We start from the raw sequence: 25,165 nt of genomic DNA, 5'->3' as shown, positions 1-25,165 counted from the left end.
AAACAAAAAAACATAATAATAATCTAAAAAAAAGAAAATAGAAGCATTTTAAAATATATGTTTGGCAGAACTCCATCAGTATCACCAGCAAAGCAACTTTATTTTTATCCCATTAAAGAAGAAGAAAATTGGGCTCTGCATTTTGAGATTTCATAATTTGCCACGTCACGAATGTTAATTCACCATTACGAACGCTAGTTTACAAGACCGACCGCTTCTGGCTCATCCTTGCTTTCGAGCATGTGTGTTTGTACTTTGGACTTTTGTCTGACAGACAATCAGAAAATCTGACAACAGATATTTGTCAGCGGAAAATTTATAAGCCTGCTATCCAACATTTGTCCGCGGAAAATCCGACTTGCCAACAGTCGGATTTTAGGCCAACAGTCTGCCGACACACAATTCCTTTGGAAAATCCGATCGTGTGTACGAGGCTTATTTTTCGGATTTCACTGATTTTTCGTGTGTACGAGGCTTTAAGTTTGTGCCAACTTGCTTTAAAAGTTAAAATTTTCACACTTGCATCCACACATGTTAAAAGTTTGAGGTCTAATCAAAAATAATCATTTGCTTTTAAATCTAGAGCAGATGCAGTTACTAAATTTACCCAATTAAATCCTTTTCCAGCTTCCAGTACAGTGGGAGGTTAGGTGATATACAATCTTGTACAGGACAACCTCATTTGTTATGGCCTTTACTACATTTATTCACGTCAACCTGCAGCAAGGCTATGGACATTGTAAGAGTTAGCCCTGCTTCACACCAGTGCAGCTTTGAAATTGCGCTACTTCAAAGCTGCACATCAGTGTGATTTGTACATCTGATTTCACTGCAGCCTACGACTTAATTTAACATTTAAAACTTAGCCATGCTCATGAGCACCTGTGGTGTAAGACTAAGTCTCAGAAAGATTTCAACCAATATAAATCTGCCCTCTAAAAATACAATTCCAGCCTCTTCACTGCCAAGTAGACCTATTTTATCACTTTCATAAACAACTTATTACCCTGTCCCCCTTAACTCTTTACCTTCAACTCTTTACTTCGTCCTCCACTGTCTCCACCCACTAACTCACTCACTGCCCAGGAGATCTCCAATCACTTCAAACCTGAAGATTAATACAATTTGCGAGGAGATCTCTGCTGTTCAGATACCCTCCATGCTTTATACTTCATGCCCCCAGGTACAATCATAACTTCCCCCTTTCAAGCCCACCACTATAGACGATATTGCTAAACTACTTGCTAACATCCAGCTAACCACCTGCCATCTGGATCCTGTTTTCTTACAAATGCTGCCTTCACCCTCTGGCTCTATTCTACCCTCCCTAACCCACATCTTCAATCTCTCCATCTCCTCTGGCATCTCCCCCCAACCCTCTAAAATGTGAACTAATCAGCTCTATACCTAAAAAGCCCTCACTGGACCCAACCAATCTTGACATCCTACTCCCCATCTCCTTACTCTACCTTTTTATCCAAACTGCTTGAACGTCTACTCTACAACCAACTGAGCGACCACCTTGCTGAGAATAGCATTCTTGATCCCCTTCAGTCTCAATTTTGTCCCCAACACTCCACAGAAACTGATCTCCTAAAAATAGCAAACAATCTACTAACAGCCAAAACTAATGGTCACTATTCTGTACTCCTACTCCTGGACCTTTCTGCTGCCTTTGATACAGTTGACCGCCCCTTTGGTCTCCGTGACTATGCTCTTCACTGGTTCTCTTCCTACTTATCCAGCCGCGCCTTACTGCGTTACTTATAATTCTACTTCCTCCTCTTCTCTTCCTTTCTCTTTTGTGGTCCCCCAAGGTTCTGTTCTTGGACCTCTCTTTTTTTCCTATTTTCAATCTACACTTCCTCCCTGGGTCAACTGATACCCTCCCATGGCTTCCAATACCATCTCTATGCTAACGACACCCAAATCTATTTCTCTACCCCTCAGCTCACTCCCTCCGTCTCCTCACATATCTCTAACTCCAACTCTTTTTTTTATTTACATTTTTAAAAAAAACATAACATTCAAAAGAACTCAACATATAAAAATACATCCATATACATTGCATGTTTACAGAACACATTACATTAACAGTTAACATTCCTGAAATATAAAAAAATCATATGTTAGGTCTATACTTCTTACTCTGAAATTCCCCACCCCCCGACATCCAACTTTTACAATCTATACAATTTTCCAGAGGGAGACAGAGCGAGAGGAAAAGGCAAAAAAAAAAAACACTTCCTCAAACTCAGTCTATCCAAAACTGAACTTATAATTTTTCCTCCCGCATGTGCCCCCTCTCTTGATCTCTCTGTCAAAATCGATGATACAACTATAAGCCCATCCCAGCATGCCAAGGTCCTAGGTGTAGTCCTGGACTCTGAACTCTCCCTTAAGCCCCACGTCCAATCACTGTCCAAATCTTGCCACCTCAACCTCTGCAACATCTCCAAAATACGCCCCTTTCTAACCAGTGACACAACACAACACAACAAAAATAAAATAACCCCCTCTGGACGATCAATGTACATTGCAGGGATTTTAAGAAATGTTGTAGCAGATTGTAGCAGTTTGTTTCAACATATCCTTTTTTGAGACTGATGCTGAATTTAGAATTTGGTTCATTATAATCACCTGGTGCACTCTCAGTGTTCTAATGAGAAAAGCTGAAGAATCTGCATCCCTTTAGAATTATTTATCCTTTTGGGAAGGAACTCTCTAAAACTAAAATTCCTATTGGAATTTTCCTATAATTCCTATAGGGTACACAACATGTGACTTGTATCTTAGTGCAGACTTCTGGGAAAATCAGTGAGCCAATCACACAAGCAGAAAATTACCTTTCTTGGGGCGTTCTGTATATCAATTGTGAACAGAATGCCTCCAGGTTGCCATATTGCATTGAATTTCACAGAAAATGACTGTGCTCTAGATTGAAAAGGAAAGGTATTTAAAAAATTTTTTTTTATGTACATGGGACGCTTTAAAAACCTCTCCTGAACGATTTAACGTTAACAGATAGTAACCATCATTTAAAAACCTCAGTTTTGCCGCGTTTACATGCCTCATTTGCGTTTAGGAAAATTTTTGATTTTTTTTGCAAATTTTCAAAAAGTAAAAATACCTGTAAACCAAACACGGCTAATCGCGATTTGCCGGGGTTACGCGTGTTTACAAGCTGTTACAGGCATTTACAAGCTGTTACAAGCATTTGGCATTTCAAATGCCTCTGAACATCTGTCCTTTCCAAAAGATGCTTCTAAACTCACCCCAGCTCTTCTAAAGATGATGCACAAGAAAGTTTGCAAGCAGACATGGATTACTGTTCTTAGTCTTATTTGGTTCAGATGGTGTCAAGCGTGTGTGGTGATGACCAGGTGAGGAATACAAAGACAAGTGTGTCTTACCTACAGTCAAGCATGGTGGTGGGAGTGTCATGGTCTGGGGCTGAATGAGTGCTGCCGAGACTGGGGAGCTACAGTTCATTGAGGGAACCATGAATGCCAACATGTACTGTGACATACAGAAGCAGAGCATGATCCCCTCCCTTGGAGACTGGGCTGCAGGGCAGTATTCAAACATAACAACCCCAAACACACCTCCAAGACGACCACTGCCTTGCTAAAGAAGCTGAGGGTAAAGGTGATGGACTGGCCACGCATGTCTCCAGACCTAAACCCTACTGAGCATCTGTGGGGCATCCTCAAATGGAAAGTGGAGGAGCACAAGGTCTCTAATATCCACCAGCTTTGTGATGTCATCATGGAGGAGTGGAAGAGGGCACCAGTGGCAACCTGTGAAGCTCTGGTGAACTCCATGCCCAAGAGGGTTAAAGCAGTGCTGGAAAATAATGGTGGCCACACAAAATATTGACACTTTGGGCCCAATTTGGACATTTCCACTTTGGTGATGTACTCACTTTTGTTGCCAGAAGTTTAGACATTAATGGTTATGTGTTGAGTTATTTTGAGGGGACAGTAAATCTACACTGTTATCAGGGCCAACTTTAAGGCAGAGCAAAAAGCGCAGCTGCCCTGGGCCCCATCATTGTTGTGCAGCTGCCTCATACTTGCCAACTATGCCAGTTTTAATTTCCTTGCACCTTGAAGTTTTAGTTCTATTCTGTGCCCTGATACCTCAGTGTGAAGTTCTGTTACTAATGCTGCACATATCTGCCCTATTGATTTACCTGCAGTTACCCTGTGTTTACATGTAAATAACCTGCATTGATATGTAAATAGAGGCGACATTCATATGTATATCATGCTCTCCTGAGGTCATTGGCACCCTCACTTCTGCTGCCTAACATCAGCCTGTTCTGCAAAAGTAAGCAAATTGAAGGTGGTACCCTTTTTTGAAATAACATGGTGCCACAGCACTGTGAATTTTGGTGCATGTGAATACGCACATCTCAGCAGATGCATGATGGTGTCATTCATCAACAGTACACACTGCTATGTATCTGCTAAAGGACAGGACATTTCTGTGGTGTTAGGAAAGCGATTTTGCATGCATTTCTGATACACACAAATGTGAACGCAGGCTAAATGTCTCAGTTACATTGGTGGTCACTGTAAATCTTCTCATTACATTGGGGCTTGGTGTACAATCCTTTCATTCACACTAGTGGCCAGTGTGAAGATCCCCCTTACATTGGTGGTCAGTGTAAATCCCTCCTTACATTGGTAGTTACTGGGATTGCTCCTATTACATTAGTGGTCAGTGTATATACCCATTACATTAGTGGTCAGTGTAAATCTCCATTACATTGGTGGCCATTGTAGAAACTCCTCTTTATATTGGTAATCAGTATAAAAAAAAAATCCAAACTTGCATTTGTGGTCAGTTTTGAATCCTCTTACATTGGTGGTCCACATAGAAGCCCCCTTTAAATTGGTTGTTGATGTAAAATCTCCATTTACATTGGTGGTCAGTGTAAATCCCCCTTTACATTGGTGGTCAGTGTTAATCCCCCTTTACATTGGTGGCAACTGTAAATCTCTTTTTACATTGGTGGTCTATGTAGAAGTGAAGGGCTGCAACTAACGATTATTTTCATAATCGATTAGTTGGCCGATTATTGTTTCGTTTAATCTTTTAATAACCTTAAAAAAAAAAAAAAAAAAAAAGTCGGTCAAATTGACGTTCATTTTCAACCCCAGTGACAGGAAAATTTGGAAATAAAATTCTTTCATTCAGTGAATGTACAAAGATTTTTCATCTGAATATTCTCACCAGAAAATTGATCCGTGAGGCCAGCATAAGGCTCGGTACACACCTATGCAGTTTTTGCTTTTGATCTGTTTCTGCAGTGCTTTTTGCTGTCCGTTTTGATTTTTGTGCACGTGATTTTACTTCAATTTACGTTTTTTTTTTGGGCAGATTAAAAAACACAAATTGCTGCAAAAAAAAACACACTACATCTTTTTCTGCAGCTTCTCCATTGAAGTATATTGAACCAAAAAAGCACCGCTTTGCATTAAAAGTCCCTGACCCTTTCCAAATATGCAGTGGCTGAAAAAAGCACTTATATGAACGTGTCCCATAGGAAACCATGTAAATGAAATATAGTGTGTTTCTACAAAAAGCACCAATAAACATATAGATGTGAACCAGGTCTAAGACGTTTAGTAACAATGGGGTTAAAAAGACTAAAATTAGCCCTTTATAGTACAAAAAAAGCAGATAATCACTACTGGAAGGGGTTAATTTTTTTACTGTAGAACAGTGAAAGTAATATTTGTAGTAGTGATTATATTTTTGTACTATAAAGGGCTTTTTTTTTAACCCCATTATGTTACTGGCCGATTAATCGATTATGAAAATAATAATCAATTAATTTAATAATCGATTAGTTGTCGATTAATCGATTAGTTGTTTCAGCCCTATAGAAGTGTCACCTTTCATTGGTGGTCAGTGTAACTCCCCCCTTACATGGAGGTCATTGTATATTCTTACATTGGTGGTAGGTGTAAATGTTTTTGGTGTCAATGTAGACATTTCTCTTTATATTGGTGGGTGCCGTAAAATCCTCCGTTACATGGTGGTGAGTGCAAATTCCCCCTCACATTGGGGGTCAGTGCAAATCCCCACTCACATTGGGGGGCCAGTTTAAATCTCCCCTCGCATTGGTGGTAATTGTAAATTCCCCATTACATTGGTGGCCAGTGTAGAATCCACCACTATATACTTGCCAACGATTTCCAGCTTTGCTCTACATGATTCATAATTTGCCCATCAACCCCTCAGCATTTACACTGATCCCCCCCCCCCGCCCCGCCCTAGCATTGCCACTGATCCCAGGAGTCCTAAGATCCCTATGAGTTTTCTGTCTATTGACGGGTCCCCTCACCTCCATGGTGTGCAGGCAGCGAGGAGATAATGTGAGGTAACCTTTAGCAGCCAATCAGTGAGCAGTAATAATGTGCACTAACCTCTTAAAACCACTCATTGAGCGGTAAGGATATGCAGTAACCTCTAGCAGCCAATTGGCGAGCATTAATAATGTGCAGTAACCTCTAGCAACCAATTAGCGAGCAGTAATTATGTACAGCAATCTCTATCAAGAAGCATAAGTGATGTGCTGTAACCGCTAGCAAATAATCAGTGAGCCATAATGTGTGCTGTAACCTCTAGCAGCCAGTGTGCGGTAATGATACACTGTAACCTCTGGCAACCAATCACAATCACTGCCTGATCTGATTCAGTAAACTGGGGGGGGGGGGGGGGAGAAATGTTTTCCCAAGGTCCAATCAATTGTAAAGACAGCCAAACTGTTATACAAGCTGTACACTCATCACTTTACATTGTAGCAAAGTGTCATTTCTTCAGTGTTGTCACATGAAAAGATAGGATAAAATATTTACAAAAATGTGAGGGGTGTGAGTTAGTGTGTGTGTGTGTGTGTGTATATATATATATATATATATATATATATATATATATATATATATATATTAGCTATACCTTTCATGTATTCCATGCATTAACATACTTTTCCCAAGGCAGCCCATTCATTTTCAGTAAGGTGACAATGCACCTCCCAGAGCAAAAAAAAAAAAAATGTTCCTGCAATTTTTTTGGTCAACACAAAGTTTTCACAGCTGCTATCTGGGGATGGTTAGAGATCTGTGACATAAGAGAGGGAGCATCTATGAGCTTGCAACAGCCTCTATGCACAGGTACTCTTGTTGTATAGTGAAAAGAATGACATGGATCAATATAAACATTTATTTATTTGAAAAAATACAATTTAAAAAAATAACAAAGATTAGAACAGTCTCTCATTATATATATTTTTTTCCCTCCAGATAAGTGAACAGGGAAACCAGAACAAGGCTTCCATCACACTGCTCACAAACAACACTGGGGTGTCATCTTCAGCAATGAACCTGTCCAATCTCAGCCTTTCTGACAACATCACCGGCCTGCTCATCCAGTACCCCAGCTATGACAGCAGCAATATGACTTCCGGAATGCAGATATTCAGAAAAGATTCTCTTGGAGGTAAAGCTGTAATAGTTTTTTGCAGACTAAACTTTTGAATTCTTGTCACACATCAGCGTAATGGCTGTGAACTTGCCGTATGCCACAGCTGACGTGAAGCGTAGGTAGAAGTCGTGCCCACAATAGAAGATTCATTTCCTACACGTCAAAATAGAAGCTTTCCATGAATTCTTAAATCTATATCGCTCTTGTGAAAGAAGGCAGCAATTTATAGACTTTCCAAAGTGTACGCGGCATATGGGTATAATCACACTACTTTGTTCTCTGTGCAATTATTGCAGTAATTGCCTAATGTGGAATTAAGACAGTCGTATATTGAATACTAGACAAGGTATAACATGGTCTTCCTACCCTACTGTGTCCTGTAGAGGAATTAGATATGGTGCCGGATACATGTATTTTATCTAAAATGTATCTATACAGTCACAAAAGTGAGTACACCCCTCAGATTTTTGTAAATATTTGATTCCGTCTTTTCAAATGACAACACTGAAAAAATGACACTTTGCTACAATGTAAAGTAGTGAGTGTACAGCTTGTATAACAGTGTAAATTTTTTGTCCCCTCAAAACAACTCAACACACGTCATTAATGTCTAAACCGCTGTGAGTACACCCCTAAGTGAAAATGTCCAAAAATGGGCCCAATTAGCCATTTTCCCTCCCCGGTGTCATGTGACTCATTAATGTTACAAGTCAGGTGTGTTAAATTTGGTGTTATCGCTCTCACTCTCTCATATTGGTCACTGGAAGTTCAACATGGCACCTCATGGCAAAGAACTCTGAGGATCTGAAAAAAATAATTGTTGCTCTACATAAAGATGGCCTAGGCTATAAGAAGATTGCCAAGGCCATGAAACTGAACTGCAGCATGGTGGCCAGGAGCACACAGCAGTTTAACAGGACAGGTTCCACTCAGAACAGGCCTCGTCATGGTCGACCAAAGAAGTTGAGTGCACGTGCTCAGCATCATATCCAGAGGTTGTCTTTGGGAAATAGATGTATGAGTGCTGCCAGCATTGCTGCATAAGTTGCAGGGGTGGGGGGGTCAGCCTGTCAGTGCTCAGACCATATGCCGCACACTGCATCTAATTTGTCTGCATGGCTATCATCCTGGAAGGAAGCCTCTTTTAAAGATGATGCACAAGAAAGCCCGCAAACAGCTTGCTAAAGACAAGCAGACTAAGGATATGGATTACTGGAACCATGTCCTGTGGTCTGATGAGACCAAGATAAACTTATTTGGTTCAGATGGTGTCAAGTGTGTGTGGCGGCAACCAGGTGAGGAGTACAAAAACAAGTGTGTCTTGCCCACAGTCAAGCATGGTAGTGGGAGTGTCATGGTCTGGGGCTGCATGAGTGCTGCCTTCACTGGGGAGCTACAGTTCATTGAGGGAACCATGAATGACAACATGTAATGTGACATACTGAAGCAGAGCATGATCCCCTCCCTTCGGAGACTGGGCCACAGGGCAGTATTCCAACATAAAGACCCCAAACACACCTCCAACGACCACTGCCTTGCTAAAGAAACTGAGGGTAAAGGTGATGGACTGGCCAAGCATGTCTCCAGACCTAAACCCTATTAAGCATCTGTGGGGCATCTTCAAATGGAAGATGGAGGAGCGCAAGGTCTCTAACATCCACCAGCACCGTGATGTCGTCATTGAGGAGTAGAAGAGGACTCTTGTGGCAACCTGTGAAGCTCTGGTGAACTCCATCCCAAGAGGGTTAAGGCTGTGCTGGAAAATAATGGCGACCACACAAAATATTCACACTTTGGGCCCAATTCTGACATTTTCACTTAGGGGTGTACTCACTTTTCTTGCCAGCGGTTTAGACATTAATGTTTGTGTGTTGAGTTATTTTAAGGGAACAGCAAATTTACACTGTTATACAAGCTGTACACTCACTACTTTACATTGTAACAAAGTGTAATTTCTTCAGTGTTGTCACTGTGCCCCCATTTAGGGAGAGTCACCCTCCCTATTCCTCCTGTGTACAGTTATCCTCAAGAGTGAAGGTGAAAGAAAATCCTAATTTCTGGATTGTCCCCAGAACAGGAATAGAAGGGGCAATCTTCCAATGGTGAGACTAATTCTGGTGACACCCAGGATATCCCTCGCTCACTTCCTGGTTTGGTTATGGGACAGGAAGTGAAGGGAAATTCCTCCAATGGGACACAGATTGCATAAAAATATACAGGGGTTATATCTCTCCCTTTACTGTATTCAAAATGAAAAAAAAAAAGTGTTACATGTAGTTCTAGTTGAATGTCCAGACATCACTTAAATTTACCCCCAGAACTCCACTCCATTCAAGCACATATTCTTTCTCCGCCATCAAAACCATTTATTTTTTGGATAGCGTATGGAACAACTCTTTATTGCTGCCTGTGCCCTTGTTAGGGAGATTTATTTTTAATTACCATACTGTGTTTGATGGGTATCGGACAGAACAGGTAATAATGTACAATCTCCCTACTTCTAATCTATTTAATGAGTGGCTGGTCGAGCAGGAAATGAGGGACAATCACCCTAACAGGCACAGCAAAAAACACACATTTTCATTTAGAGAGAGGAAGGCTTGGAACCTCTGCTGGGACTTTAGTGCTGTCTCTGTCCCCCTGGAAAAGGCTGTAACCCTTACTGATGTTTTCCAATACCAAGGCCCATGTGAGGTATGTGTTTTACCTGCACGGGATGCACAAGTGCTTCCGTATGCAGGCAGTCCCATTCATGTCAATTAGGACATAGTGGCTGCATGACCACAGCTGCTGCTCCCCAATTGACATCCGTGTGGGTGCATGCAGGTTTTGGTCTCTGAATGCAGAAGGGACCTGCACCCACACGGATGTCAAATTGGGAGCAGCAGCTCTCAGGGAGCCTGATCCAGCTGCTCCTGTCCCCTCCACAGCCCAGCGCTCTAGTGAGCTATGGAGGGGCAGAGCAGAGAGCCAGTGATTGACAGTCACTGGCTTTCTGCAGGCTGAAGACCGAGAGCTGAGTGATCAGCTGTTTTTTTTTTTTTTTATGTTAAACAGGTGTTGTTTATTGAACAATATTGCAGAGATTACAATCACAGTAGAAAGCACCGAACATTCAAAAGGTGCTGCATCATAGCCATAACAGTACATAAAGAAATATTTCTTCATCGCAATAGACAATAGGTATCATAGCTGAGTAAAGTTATATCACAGACATGTCATCTATTTCAACAGTACTCCAAAGTTCCTAATTACACGTGCCAGCCTCTTGCAACCACCTATCCCAGATTTTATTGTATTTAGCTGGGCATCCCCTATTTTTATATATGAATTTTTTATATGGGAGTGTTAAGCCCCATACACACGGTCGGACTTGTACAAACTTTTCCGTGGACTTTTGTACAAAGTGTGTTGTCCACAAGTTTGTATTGCATACACACGGTCGGACTTTTTGACAACAAACACGAACGTGGTGACGTCACAACATACGGACGCCACTTCAAAAGAGGACGTTCAATGACTCCAGCGCCACCTTTGGTCAACTTCTGTATTGTAGTCTGATCGTTTGCAATGGTTCTGAGCATGCGTGTTTGTACCTTGTACAAAAGTCCGATGCTTTTGCATACACACGGTCGGACTTTGCTCCATCGGACTTCTGTTGTCAAAAAGTTTGTCCGTTCGCAGAGCCAACAAAAGTCCGATGAAAACAGAAAAAGTTTGTCCGATGGAGCGTACACACAGTCGGATGTTGCTCCAAAACAGCTAATTTGCATGTTTGTTGTCAAAAAGTCCGACCATGTGTACGGGCCTTTTGATTAACTTCCCGTTTCCAATCTTCTACCTTGGGTGGAAGGGGTCTCATCCACTGTCTAGCTATCACTTTTCTAGCAGAAAACAAGGTTTCCTGTAGGAAAGTTTTGGTAAATGTATCCAGTACTTCGGGAAATATCCCTAGGAGACAGGGTTTGGGGTCGAGCAACACAATTAGATGCAAATCAGGTTGCCTTTCATTTAGCAATGTCTTTGTTTTTTTACCTTTTTCCTTTTCATTGTTTTAAGAGAAAGATTTACATAGTGGTAGATACAGTAAAAAGAAGTATAAATAATATTCAACACTAGGCTGACAAAACTGGAAAATTGTTTCTATTTTCTAGTATTTTGTTATTAAAAATTGACATACAATTAACATCAAATTAAGAGATTATTTCAGATGAAGTGCATGTATCCAAAGTGTATTTCTGTTTGTACTGTTCGACCTCTGTGCCTGTTATTCTGGGCAGCCAACTGCAATAGATTCACATAGGTCGGCAGTAAATTTATCACTGTCGATGAGATTGATTTTAATTCTAAACAGATGCACAATAAGTAGTGATCAGGGTCAGGTTTTATTTTGTCGCCATGATATTTTAGAACATCTGAGAAAGGAATTTATTGACCTAGGGTAGATTTAGACATGCTTCTATATCTGTCTTGTCCATGAACCCTGATCCATGTTCGGATTGCACTTCAGAGGCTACTGACTGCCTATTTTAACCAAATTTTTTGCCAACAAACGCGCCATGGGGCCTTTGTTGCACGTCACCATTTGCTTGAGTGTGTAGTATTTGGCAGGCTTGCCTTTGGCTAATCGTTCCATGTTGGGTGAACTATGCAGCAGGCACAAAGCATTGCTACTGTGGCATGTAAACACTGCTGTCTACTGCAACTTGGGGGGGGGGGGAGGTTGGATAGGTGGCAAAAACACGGCTCCATTGTATATTTTTCAAACTCCACAACCACACATCTAAATGAAGCCTTAAAAAGGAGGTCCCAAAAAAATTCAAGTCAGCAGCTAAAATACTGTAGCTTCCAAATTTTAATACTAATTTTAGTACTGAATTGTAAGACACTTACCTGCCCAGGGATCTAGAGCTGTCCTCAAACAAGCCGATTCTTCAGTCAGCTTCGGGTGCTGGCTGCAACACAGGAAGTAAGGGAAACCGGTAGTGAACTCTTGTGGCTTCACAGCCGGTCTCCTACTGCGCATGCGTGAGTCATGCTGCGTCTTGTGACTGGTCCTGCAGTCTTCTGGGACCTGTGATATGTCCCAGAAGACTGGGGGGAAGGAGGGGGGTGAACTCCTGGTTCAGATCACCGCAGCAATCTGAGACAGACGTGGGAGCGGGTACCTGGTCAAAACCAGTACCCCCCCCCCCAAAAAAAAGTGCCAAATGTGGCAGTGAAGGGTGCAAACAAGCGGAAAGTTTACATACCCAAGTTCTTAATACCGTGTATTGCCCCTTTTAACATCAATGACAGCTTGAAGTCTTTTGTGGTATTTGTGGATGAGGCTCTTTATCTTCTCAGATGGTAAAGCTGCCCATTCCTCTTGGCAAAAAGCCTCCAGTTCCTGTAAATTCTTGGGCTGTCTATGAACTGTACGTTTGAGATCTCCCCAGAATGGCTCAATGATAATGAGGTCAGGAGACTGAGATGGTCACTCCAGAACCTTCACTTTATTCTACCGTAGCCAATGACAGGTCAACTTGGCCTTGTGTTTTGGATCATTATCGTGTTGGAATATCCAAGTACTTTTCATGCGCAGGTTCCTGGCTGATGAATGCAAATTTTCCTCCAGTATTTTTTGATAACATACTGCATTCATCTTGCCAACAATTTTGACCAAATGTCCTGTGCCTTTGTAGCAAAACATCAGGGATCCACCTCCGTACCCTTCATCATAGGCCTTGTTGACTCTCCAAATGTAGCGTTTATGTTTGTGGCCAAAAAGCTAATTTTTGGTCTCATCACTCCAAATGATTTTGTGCCAGAAGGTTTGAGGCTTGTCTTTGTGCTGTTTGGCATATTGTAAGTGAGATACTTTGTGGCATTTGCGTAGTAATGGCTTTCTTCTGGAGACTCGTCCATGCAGCCCATCTTTCTTCAAGTGCCTCCTTATTGTGCATCTTGAAACAGCCACACCACATGTTTTCAGAGAGTCTTGTATTTCACCTGAACTTATTTGTGGGTTTTTCTTTGCATCCCAAACAATTTTCCTGGAAGTTGTGGCTGAAATTTTAGTTGGTCTACCTGACCGTGGTTTGGTTTCAACAGAACCCCTAATTTTCCACCTCTTGATTAGAGTTTGAACACTGCTGATTGGCATTCTCAATTCCTTGGATATCTTTTTATATCCCTTTCCTGTTTTATACAACTACCTTTTCCAGCAGATCCTTTGACAATTCTTTTGCTGAGTCTCCATGACTCAGAATACAGAAACGTCAGTGCAGCACTGGATGAAAGAGGCAAGGGTCTGTCATGATTCCAGAAACACATTGACCTTTTCTACACACACACGAATTACAGGCAAACAGAGCACAGATGTGGATGGTTACCTTTAATAGCCATTTAAAACCCTTTATTTCAACTTGTGTGCATGTTATCAGGCCAAAATCACCAGGGTGTGTAAACTTGTGATCAGGGTAATTTAGGTAGTTTCTGTTGCCATTATGATTTAAAGAGTAAACATAATTAAATGATAATAAATGTCTTCAGCCAAACCCTAACCATGCGTGAAAGAAAAGTTTTGTGTTATTCATATTCTCTGAAAAATGGCCAAGAAGTCATCAATTCTGCCAGGGTATGTAAACTTATGAGCACAACTGTATTGAAGCCAGACAGTCAGCAAACAGGAACATTAGCTTTAAAATGGAACATCTATTGTATTATTATTTTATTATTACTAGTAAGGATTTATATAGCACCAGCAGTTTGTACAGCTCTTTATAAAGCTTATATTGTTGTGCAAGACAAGAGGGTTAGGAGGGCTCCGCTTGTGTGTGAACTTAAACTCTACATTTTAATGGAAAAAACAATCAGTGTAAGCTAATTTGACACTAATTAAACCCATGCTAGTAACTTTTTTTTCTGTTTTAAATGTCTGTGAAGCGTGAGAAAGAAGTGAGACTTTCAGATGCAGTTTAATTATTAGGTTCAGTTCTCTGTACATCTCTGGATGTCATCTAAGCCGTGTTTTCTTTCCCTTGCAGCTGGAGATGCCTTCCTTGTATCGTACACGGCTTCGCTGAACACAACCTATGCCAAGAACGGACTGAAATATGTTCTATCGGCTGTGCTAACCTTTCAGAATTCTTCAGGGGTACAGTTTACTAAATACACGTTTCCCGGGGGGCAGATCTACAAAATGGACCTTTGATACATCCGCCGCATCTGCTCTCATTTCTTTTCTTTTTTTTTACACCTCTCTGCTTGTTTTCTGCCAACCATCATATAAAGTAAATCTGTTGACATTTGATGATATATCTAGGAACAAGAATAAAACGCAGACATTTAGAGGTACTTGAATGTATCCTATGGCTGCTTTCACACACAGTTTTTCAAGCACTTTTGCATTAACCGCTTGCCGACCGCCTCACGCCGATATACGTCGGCAGAAGGGCTCGTACAGGCAAACTAACGTACCTGTACGTGGCCCTTTAAGAGGCACCCGCCTGCGGCAAGCTCCACGACTCTATCGATAGCCACGATCGCCTCACGGGGAGGAAGAACAGGGAGATGCTAATGTAAACAAGCATCTCCCCGTTCTGCCTAGCAACAGTGTCACTGATCTCTGCTCCCTGTGATTGGGAGCAGAGATTAGTGATGTGTCACACGTAGTCCCTCCCCCCACAGTTAGAAACACACCCCAGGACACACTTAACCCTTACCCTTACACTGCTTAAGCCCTTCAGTGCCAGTGTCATTTACGCATTTGTATAGCACTGATTGCTGTATAAATGACAATGGTCCCAAAAAATGTTCGATGTGTCCGCCATAATGTCGCAGTCATGATAATGCTGATCACCACCATTACTAGTAAAAAATAATTAATTAATAAAATTAATAAAAATGCCATAAAACTATCCCCTATTTTGTAAACGCTATAACTTTTGCACAAACCTATCAATAAACACTTATTGCAATATTTTTTTTTTTTTTACCAAAAATATGTAGAAGAATATGCATCGGCCTAAACTGAAGAAAAAAAATGTTTTTTTAGATATTTTTTGGGAATATTTATTATAGCAAAATGTAAATAATGGTTTTTTGAAAATTGTTGCTATTTATATGTTTATAGCGCAAAAAATAAAAACTGCAGGGGTGATCAAATACCACCAAAAGAAAACTTTGTGAGGAAAAAAGGACGTCAATTTCGTTTGGGAGCCATGCCGCACGACCGCGCAATTGTCAATTAAAGCGACGCAGTGCCGAATCGCAAAAAGTGCTCTGGTCAGGAAGGGGGCAAATTCTTCTGGGGCTGAAGTGGTTAAAAAAAAGCACCTGAAAATCTCAAGAAAAATGCTTCCCTTTAAAATCAATGAATGTCTTCACACTGGAGCGGTGCGCTTCCGTTCCATTTTTGAAGCATGTTAAAAAAAAAAACACCAAAAATGCAGCTTCCCATTAAAAGCAATGGAATACGCAGTAAAAAAGCAGCCGATGTGTGTTTTTGCTGCGTTTTTTTGAGTCACATGTCCTTTAAAGACCGCACCGCAAACAAAACAACATTTTTTGTAGCAGATCAATGTGGAAGTAGCCTACAGTAGCCTGTCTTCATAAGCACCTCAGAGCCCCAAAACCCGAGGGTGCTCTATTATTCATATTTGGAAATTCTGTTGAAGGGGAACTGGACTGTGAAGTGGTGCACTGTTTATCCACAGATCGCTGGTGGTAAAGGGGTAGAGGGGTCTGTAGGGTGTCAGTTTTTTTTTTATACAGGGAGTATAGAAAATAATCACCCCCTTTATAATTCTCACGTTTTGCTGCTTTGCAGCCTGAAATGAAGACGGACACAGTTTTTGTTTTATCCAACAGCATTTAGTGCAACTTATAACATCCAACTGAAAGCTAGAACACCAAGATGTCAGAAAAAATAAAAAACAGAATCAGAGTTGGAAAAAGGATCACCCCCTTATGTCAGTATTTTGTCGAACCACCTTTTGCTGTCTTTACAGCCTTTAATCTGTTGGGATATGTCTCTACTAATGTTGCACATCTAGACTTTGCAATATTTGCCCACTCTTCTTTGCAGAACTACTCAAGTTCAGTTAAATTTGATGGTGACCATTTGTGGACTGCAGTCTTCAAATCATTCCACAGATTTTTAGTGGCGTTTAAGTCTGGGCTCTGACTAGGCCATGTGTTGGAAGGTAAACCTTCCCATTGACAACTTTCTGGCAGAGGGCAGCAGATTTTCCTCAAGAATTGGTATTTTGCCCCATCCATTTTTCCTTCTATCCTGACAAGTGCTTCAGTCCTTGCTGCAGTGAAACACCCCCATAACAGGACATTACCACCTCTATGCTTTACTGTAGGAATGTTATTTGGATGAGGAGCTGTATTTAATTTCTGCCAAAGATATTGTTTGGCGTTGAGGCAAAATAATTAAATTTTAGTCTCATTTGACCACCTTAAACGCACCTTGAAGATCATGAGGCCACATTGAAAAATGTGTTAAGTGGTCAGATGAGACTAAATTAGTCCCAACAGACTAAAGGCTGTGATTAAAGCAAAAGGTGGTCCAATAAAATACTGACACGGGGGGGGGGGGGGGGGATTCTTTTTTTTTCTTTACCAACTTCTGTTTTTTACTTTTTTTATTTTTTCTGACATGGTGTTATATTTTTCACTTGGATGTTATAAGTTGCACTGAGTAAACACAGCTGGATAAAACAAAAACTGTGTCCGTCTTCATTTCAGGCTGCAGAGCAACACAATGTGATTATGCTAGTTTAATCTGTTTGATTAAACTTTCATTATATGACAAGTTTACTTTAAAAGAAACTTTTTTTTTTTTTAGGATCCCCAGCTTTAGTTAAAAGCCACCCTGTAAAAGAAGAGAATGTATGCTTACCTTTATGACTGTCTCTTTGCTAAAATAGTACCCACACTGCATAGAGCTTTGTCCCCTTTAGTTACATGTTACTACTAACAACTACCAGACTAATGCCCAAAGACATTTGCCTACTCAAAATGTGTTCAGCCAGTTCTAGTCTTGCATCGATTCCCCAAACTCCTGAATTGGGGAACACCTACTGTTGTGTCATATGACCTGCTTCATGACTGTCCTATGATCCCTTGCTCCCAGTTAGTACTGCGCATGGGTGCTCGCTATAATACAATTAGGTGGCCTCCTGTGTTCTCACACATAGCCCATAATGCACATGAGTGCCCACTGAAAAATTCAGATGACCTCCTGCATGCCCATACCCAGCCTATAATGTGTATGCATACTTGAGAACCATCCTGGATTGCACACATCAGGGAGGCTCCATGGAGGCCAGGCATGGAAGCATAGTCAGACTATAGGCAGAAATACATGTGGCAAAGATTGTTTCCATATTGTGCTTGCAGAAACAAAGGTGACAGCATCAATCAAAGTACATGAGATATTCTGCTGCATATACAGTATCTCACAAAAGAGAGTACACCCCTCACATTTTTGTAAATATTTTATTATACTTTTTCATGTGACAACACTGAAGAAATGACACTTTGCTACAATGTAAAGTAGTGAGTGTACAGCTTTTATAACAGTGTAAATTTGCTGTCCCCTCAAAATAACTCAACACACAGCCATTAATGTCTAAACCGTTGGCACCAAAAGTGAGTACACCCCTAAGTGAAAATGTCCAAATTGGGCCCAGAGTGTCAATATTTTGTTTGGCCACCATTATTTTCCAGCACTGCCTTAACCCTCTTGGGCATGGAGTTCACCAGAGGTCACAGTTTGCCACTGTAGTCCTCTTCCACTCCTCGATGATAACATCACCGAGCTGGTGGATGTTGGAGACCTTGCGCTCCTCCACCTTCTCTTTGAGGATGCCCCACAGATGCTCAATAGGGTTTAGGTCTGGAGACATGCTTGGCCAGTCCATCACCTTTACCCTTAGCTGTAGCTCCCCAGTGCCGGCAGCACTCATGCAGCCCCAGACCATGACACTCCCACCACCATGCTTGACTGTAGACAAGACACACTTGTCTTTGTAGTCCTCACCTGGTTGCCGCTACACACGCTTTACACCATCTGACCCAAATAAGTTTATCTTGGTCTCATCAAACCACAGGACATGGTTCCAGTAATCCATGTTTTTTGTCTGCTTGTCTTCAGCAAACTGTTTGCTGGGTTTCTTGTGCATCATCTTTCTTCTGGGATGACAGCCATGCAGACCAATTTGATGCAGTATGTGGCGTGTGGTTTGAGCACTAACAGGCTGACACCCCCACCCCTTCAACCTCTGCAGCAATGCTGGCAGCACTCATACATTTATTTCCCAAAGACAACCTCTGGATATGGCGTTGATCACCTGCACTCAACTTCTTTGGTCGACCATTGCAAGGCCTGTTCTGAGTGGAACCTGTCCTGTTAAACCCGCTGTATGGTCTTGGGCAGCTGCGCGGTGCGGCAAGGGGGGGGGGCGACTGCCCACTGGAATCGGCAAGGTGTGCGGTCCCAGTGGTGGCCGTGTCACTATGGGAGGAGGCACCCGGGTGACACTTGTCAGATGTAGCAGGTGCTGTCGACCCCCCCCCCCCGCCATATGTGATGCGGCGCTGTGATAAGGAAGAGCTTCTGCTCAGAATGTTTCCCAAACTCGCCCCCTTTCTCATGTTGACAGCACGGGAGAGGAGAAAGCTTCCTGCCCATTCTTCTTCCCTCACCAGCGGAGGGAGAATCAGAAGAAACTAGAGGAGTCTTATGGAAAATGTAGTCCCAGAATTTGGTGGCCCAAGTGTTCTCCACAGGGAGCATGCATGCACTCTGCTGGGGTGAAAAGAGAAAACCCAGAAACAAGTGAATGCTACACTGTGCCAGACTGTAGAAGCTACAGCTACATTAGGAAAAAGAGAGTACTGTGCTGGTGGAACTAATGGCCCCAGCACCACCAGAGAGAGCCATGCTGTACCCGCACCACCAGAGAGAGCCATGCTGTACCCGCACCACCAGAGAGAGCCATGCTGTACCCGCACCACCAGAGAGAGCCATGCTGTTCCCGCACCACCAGAGAGAGCCATGCTGTACCCACACCACCAGAGAGCGCCATGCTGCACCCACACCACCAGAGAGAGCCATGCTGTACCCACACCACCAGAGAGCAGTGCTGCACCCGCACCACCAGAGAGCGCCGTGCTGTACCCGCACCACCAGAGAGCCCCACACTGTACTGCACCAGAGAGGGAGCGAGCGCTACACTGCCCAGCACGACCAGAGAGAGCCACCCTGAAACCCGCACCACCAGAGAGAGATCTATGCTGTACCTGCACCACTAGAGAGCGCCAAGCTATACCTGCACCACCAGAAAGCTCCACGCTATCCAGCACCACCAGAGAGAGAGCGCCACAGTGGCGAGCACCACCAGAGAGAGAGCCATGCTGTATCCGCACCACCAGAGAGAGAGCCATACTTTACTTGAACCACCAAAGAGAGAGCCACGGTGTACCGCACCACCAGAGAGAGAAAGACTGACCCACTACCAGGGTACAGACATGCTACACTACTGACCAGAGTCACGCCGGGCAACCCAGAGTGAGCGAATGTCCAGCCAGAGGGATCACTGCTGCTGTTTTCGATGAGTCTGGTAACAGGGCCTGTTGGCCATTATCCATTACTTACTAGGGATTGAGCCATTAGGAACTGCTTAACCTGCTATCCTCTAGCCGTAATATTGTTTGCAAGCCTTATTGACTGCCGCAACGTGCACCAATGAGCTCCACCGCTGAGCTGCTGGACCTAAAATAGGGAGGAAGAGTTGACACCAAGTTTTATCGCACCGGTTGACACCAACCCTAATGACACCACTGTGCGGTGCTTGCAGGGTCCCTACCTCCTGCCCCATCCCCCTCCCCCCCCGAAGCAGCAGTTCCACGGAGGCATCTGTTGGCCGCATAAGCTGATGCCTCTTCTGTAGTTTCCGGTTTCTGGCTGGAATTTCAGGTATGCTGTGCAGTGCTGTTGTTGATATCGCTCCACCTCCTGGTTTCCGAGTCATTCCAAGTAGCTGCGGGCTCACGGGATTCACAGCACTGCTGCATGTCAGTGTCTCTGGGGAGTGTGAGCACAATAGGAGGCAGACAGTACTGGCATTGTATGGCCACAATAGGACTGGAGTTATATGGACACTATAGCGTCTTTGCTATTGTGCCTATACATAATGCTGTTGTGCTCATATAGATGCATAACAGCAGCAGCTGCGTATGCCCATGGCTGCAGTTCAGTTTCAGGGTCTTGGCAATCTTCTTATAGCCTAGGCCATCTTTATGTAGAACAACAATTCTTTTTTTCAAATCCTCAGAGAGTTCTTTGCCATAAGGTGCCATGTTGAACTTCCAGTGACCAGTATGAGAGAGTGAAAGCGATAACACCAAATTTAACACACCTGCTCCCCATTCATACCTGAGACCTAACACTAACGAGTCACATGACACCGGGGAGGGAAAATGGCTAATTGGGCCAATTTAGACATTTTCACTTAGGGGTGTACTCACTTTTGTTGCCAGCAGTTTAGACATTAATGGCTGTGTGTTGAGTTATTTTGAGGGGACAGCAAATTTACACTGTTATTAAAGCTGTACACTCACTACTTTACATTGTATAAAAGTGTCATTTCTTCAGTGTTGTCACATATCATATAATATTTACAAAAATGTGAGGGGTATATTCACTTTGTAAGATACTGTATGGCAGTAAAAAAACCTGCTCTGTCAGTAATTTTTCCATGTTTTGTCAGTAAAAAAGCCACAGGAGGTTGGCAACCCTGCTGTCATCTTGTGTGTTTGTCTTACAGCTAACACTGTGTGTTTACACCTCTTTCTATCACCGCAGGTGCCTGGAACAAGCTTCAGTATTGAGGCTCCCTTTACAATCACATCAGAGGAAACCTCAAATGTAAGTATTGCAGTGTCTCAGGTTCTCCATAATTTCCAGTTCCTTGTCTCTGATGGTCCTTATGGGGATGGTGGTGTGTGATGTTGGATGACACTAATCACTAATGACAATTCTAATTTGCCCCTTTGTTTTACTGTCAGGCTCTTGTTCAAACACTCGTGGCAACTTTTGCATATTTGCCCTCCTACATGTTAAAAAAGACCTGTTGTTTTGGGAGAATGTGTAAACTTTTTATACACAAAACCGTGACTCATGCCTTATCAGTAGGCCCAGACTGAAGTTCACTGAGCAAGAACCAGCCTTTAAAGTAATATTTAAGGCAATTAAAAAAAAAAAAACAACAAACATGTTATACTTACCTGCTCTGTGCAGTAGTTTTGCACAGAGCAGCGCAGATCCTCCTCTTCTCGGGTCCCATGCCTACACTCCTGGCCTCTCCCTTCTGCCAAGTGCCCCCAAAGCAAGCTGCTTAAAATGGGGGCACCCAAACAGGCTCACTCTTGCTGCTCTGCGTTTCCATCTAAACACAGAGCCACAGCTTGGCCCCACCTCCCTTTCTCTCTGCATTGGCTCGCTGGCTGTGATTGACTGCTGTCTTAGCCAATGAGGAAGGAGAGTCCCCGTTGAGCTGCGGCTCTCATACACATCGCTGGATCGCTATGGGGCTGAGATAAGTATTGGGGAGTTGCTGCACAGAGAAGGTTTTTTACCTTCATGGATAGATTCCATGAAGGTAAAAAGCCTTGAGCATTTAGAACCACTTTAAAGGTTTACTTGTAAAGCAAAGGATAGGGATGGGGTTGGGGTTCGCTGGGTTCAGGGGAAAATCCTGTGGATTCAAGGTCCTGGTGAATTTATGTGCAGCTTCGCCCAGGAGAATTTTATTTAAACCATTCTTTTGAATAAGCCAGCCCTCTCACTTTAAAGGAGGGGTGGGGGGGGGGGGCACAGAGCTGGGATAAGGAAAGGATAGGAAAACCTCCTAGGGAGAAATTTGAGTTTGTAAGGAAACTGTACTTTCATTTTGATTGTTTTCCCTATATATACTGGAATGTGGGGGAGGCTGGGGACTGAAATGTGGGGAAGGCTGAGGGCTGAAATGTGGGGGAGGCTGACGGCTGGAATGTTGGGGGACCTGAGGACTGGAATGTTGGGGGTGCTGAGGACTGGAATGTTGGGGGAGCTGAGGACTGGAATGTTGGGGGAGCTGAGGACTGGAATGTTGGGGGAGCTGAGGACTGGAATGTTGGGGGAGCTGAGGACTGGAATGTTGGGGGAGCTGAGGACTGGAATGTTGGGGGAGCTGAGGACTGGAATGTTGGGGGTGCTGAGGACTGGAATGTTGGGGGAGCTGAGGACTGGAATGTTGGGGGAGCTGAGGACTGGAATGTTGGGGGTGCTGAGGACTGGAATGTTGGGGGAGCTGAGGACTGGAATGTTGGGGGAGCTGAGGACTGGAATGTTGGGGGAGGCTGAGGACTGGAATGTTGGGGGAGGCTGAGGACTGGAATGTTGGGGGAGGCTGAGGACTGGAATGTTGGGGGAGGCTGAGGACTGGAATGTTGGGGGAGGCTGAGGACTGGAATGTTGGGGGAGGCTGAGGACTGGAATGTTGGGGGAGGCTGAGGACTGGAATGTTGGGGGAGGCTGAGGACTGGAATGTTGGGGGAGGCTGAGGACTGGAATGTTGGGGGAGGCTGAGGACTGAAACGTTGGGGTAGGCTGAGGACTGAAACGTTGGGGTAGGCTGAGGACTGAAACGTTGGGGTAGGCTGAGGACTGAAACGTTGGGGTAGGCTGAGGACTGAAACGTTGGGGGAGGCTGAGGACTGAAACGTTGGGGGAGGCTGAGGACTGAAACGTTGGGGGAGGCTGAGGACTGAAATGTTGGGGGAGGCTGAGGACTGAAACGTTGGGGGAGGCTGAGGACTGAAACGTTGGGGGAGGCTGAGGACTGAAACGTTGGGGGAGGCTGAGGACTGAAACGTTGGGGGAGGCTGAGGACTGAAACGTTGGGGGAGGCTGAGGACTGAAACGTTGGGGGAGGCTGAGGACTGAAACGTTGGGGGAGGCTGAGGACTGAAACGTTGGGGGAGGCTGAGGACTGAAACGTTGGGGGAGGCTGAGGACTGAAACGTTGGGGGAGGCTGAGGACTGAAACGTTGGGGGAGGCTGAGGACTGAAACGTTGGGGGAGGCTGAGGACTGAAACGTTGGGGGAGGCTGAGGACTGAAACGTTGGGGGAGGCTGAGGACTGAAACGTTGGGGGAGGCTGAGGACTGAAACGTTGGGGGAGGCTGAGGACTGAAACGTTGGGGGAGGCTGAGGACTGAAACGTTGGGGGAGGCTGAGGACTGAAACGTTGGGGGAGGCTGAGGACTGAAACGTTGGGGGAGGCTGAGGACTGAAACGTTGGGGGAGGCTGAGGACTGGAATGTTGGGGGAGTCTGAGGACTGGAATGTTGGGGGAGCTGAGGACTGGAATGTGGGGGAGCTGAGGACAGTAATGTGGGGGGGGTGAATTATGTAAATAGGGGCAGACGACAGTACTGTTAATGGGGGTTGATGGCAAGGAAGTATAAGAGCATTATTGTGAAAGGGATGGAGGGGGGTGATGTAAAGAAGGACCTGAGGACACTCAAGAGGGGATCTTTATGTGAAGGGAGAGGGGACTGTGATGTGCAGTGGGGACTGAGGACAATGATGTATAAATGGGTTAAGATCTGTGCATGTGCATTAAGTGCACGTCATGGGTAGATCAGCCCATTTTGATGGGCTGCACTACCCACAAGAAACACAGAGAAAGAAATCATTGAGCTTTTTTTTTTTTTTTTTAATTGCGCTGCATGATGCTGCAGCAAAATGCAGCTTGGTGCACACCAAAATCCGCAATGGTACCGACATGATATTCGGACCTCTGCTAGCAGAAAATTTTACTGACCAGACCTCTGTGAATTGTAATTCAATACCCCTGCAATAGACATTTGCTGTTTTTTTTTTGTTCTTATTATCAGGTAGAGATGAGCCGAACATCCCCATCCCCCTCACCCAGTTTGGTTTGCACCAGAACATGCAAAGAGGCAAAAAATTCACACGAACACGCAAAAACACTGTTAAAGTCTATGGAACAGGCACATGATAAATCAAAAGTGCTCATTTTAAAGGCTTATATGCAAGTTATTGTCAGAACAGTACCACAGCAAAATTAAATTTCTAAAGGAAAAAAGTAATTTAAAACTGATTGCAATCACCCCCAAAATCCATACCAGACCCTTATCCGAGCTTGCAACCTGGCACCCTGCAGGAAAAGGGGGGGGGGGTCGAGAGAGCGCCCCCCCTCCTGAACTGTACCAGCCACATGCCCTCAACATGGGGAAGGTGCTTTGGAGTAGCCCCCCAAAGCACCTTGTTCCCATGTTGATGGGGACAAGGGCCTCATCCACACAACAGTTGCCCGATGGTCATGGGGGTATGCGAGCGGGGGGCTTATCGGAACCTGGAAGCCCCCTTTTAACAAGGTGATCCCCAGATCCCCACCCCATGTGAATTTGTAATGAGTACATTGTACCCCTACAATTTCACAAAAAAAACTGTCAAAAATAGTAAAAAGGCAGGAGACACATAGGGACAAGTCCTTTATTAAAAGATAAAAAAATGTCCCACGATGTCCATTCATCTTTTATCACACCGCTCGACGAGCCAAAAAAAGCACAAAAGATCCACCTCCGTGGGAGACTCCCGCAG

The 25,165-nt window shown here is 43.7% G+C and overlaps 1 protein-coding gene across 1 annotated transcript in view; it reads left to right on the top strand.

Moving 5' to 3' along the window:
* EVC2 (EvC ciliary complex subunit 2) overlaps positions 1 to 25,165 on the top strand; it is a 287,368-nt gene that overhangs the window by 63,134 nt on the left and 199,069 nt on the right. Inside the window, exons 5-7 of the mRNA XM_077477799.1 lie at positions 7,317 to 7,512; positions 14,526 to 14,635; positions 21,359 to 21,421. Coding sequence (XP_077333925.1) covers positions 7,317 to 7,512; positions 14,526 to 14,635; positions 21,359 to 21,421 — 369 coding nt within the window. The remainder of the gene's footprint in view (positions 1 to 7,316; positions 7,513 to 14,525; positions 14,636 to 21,358; positions 21,422 to 25,165) is intronic.

The sequence above is a fragment of the Lithobates pipiens genome, unplaced genomic scaffold (assembly GCF_037356315.1).
Source record: "Lithobates pipiens isolate NorthernLeopardFrog02 unplaced genomic scaffold, aLitPip1_a1.2 Scaffold_13, whole genome shotgun sequence".
In the NCBI taxonomy this organism is placed as follows: domain Eukaryota; kingdom Metazoa; phylum Chordata; class Amphibia; order Anura; family Ranidae; genus Lithobates; species Lithobates pipiens.
The sequence above is the reverse complement of the archived record's forward strand: the minus strand, read 5'-3'. Positions and strand labels throughout refer to the sequence as shown.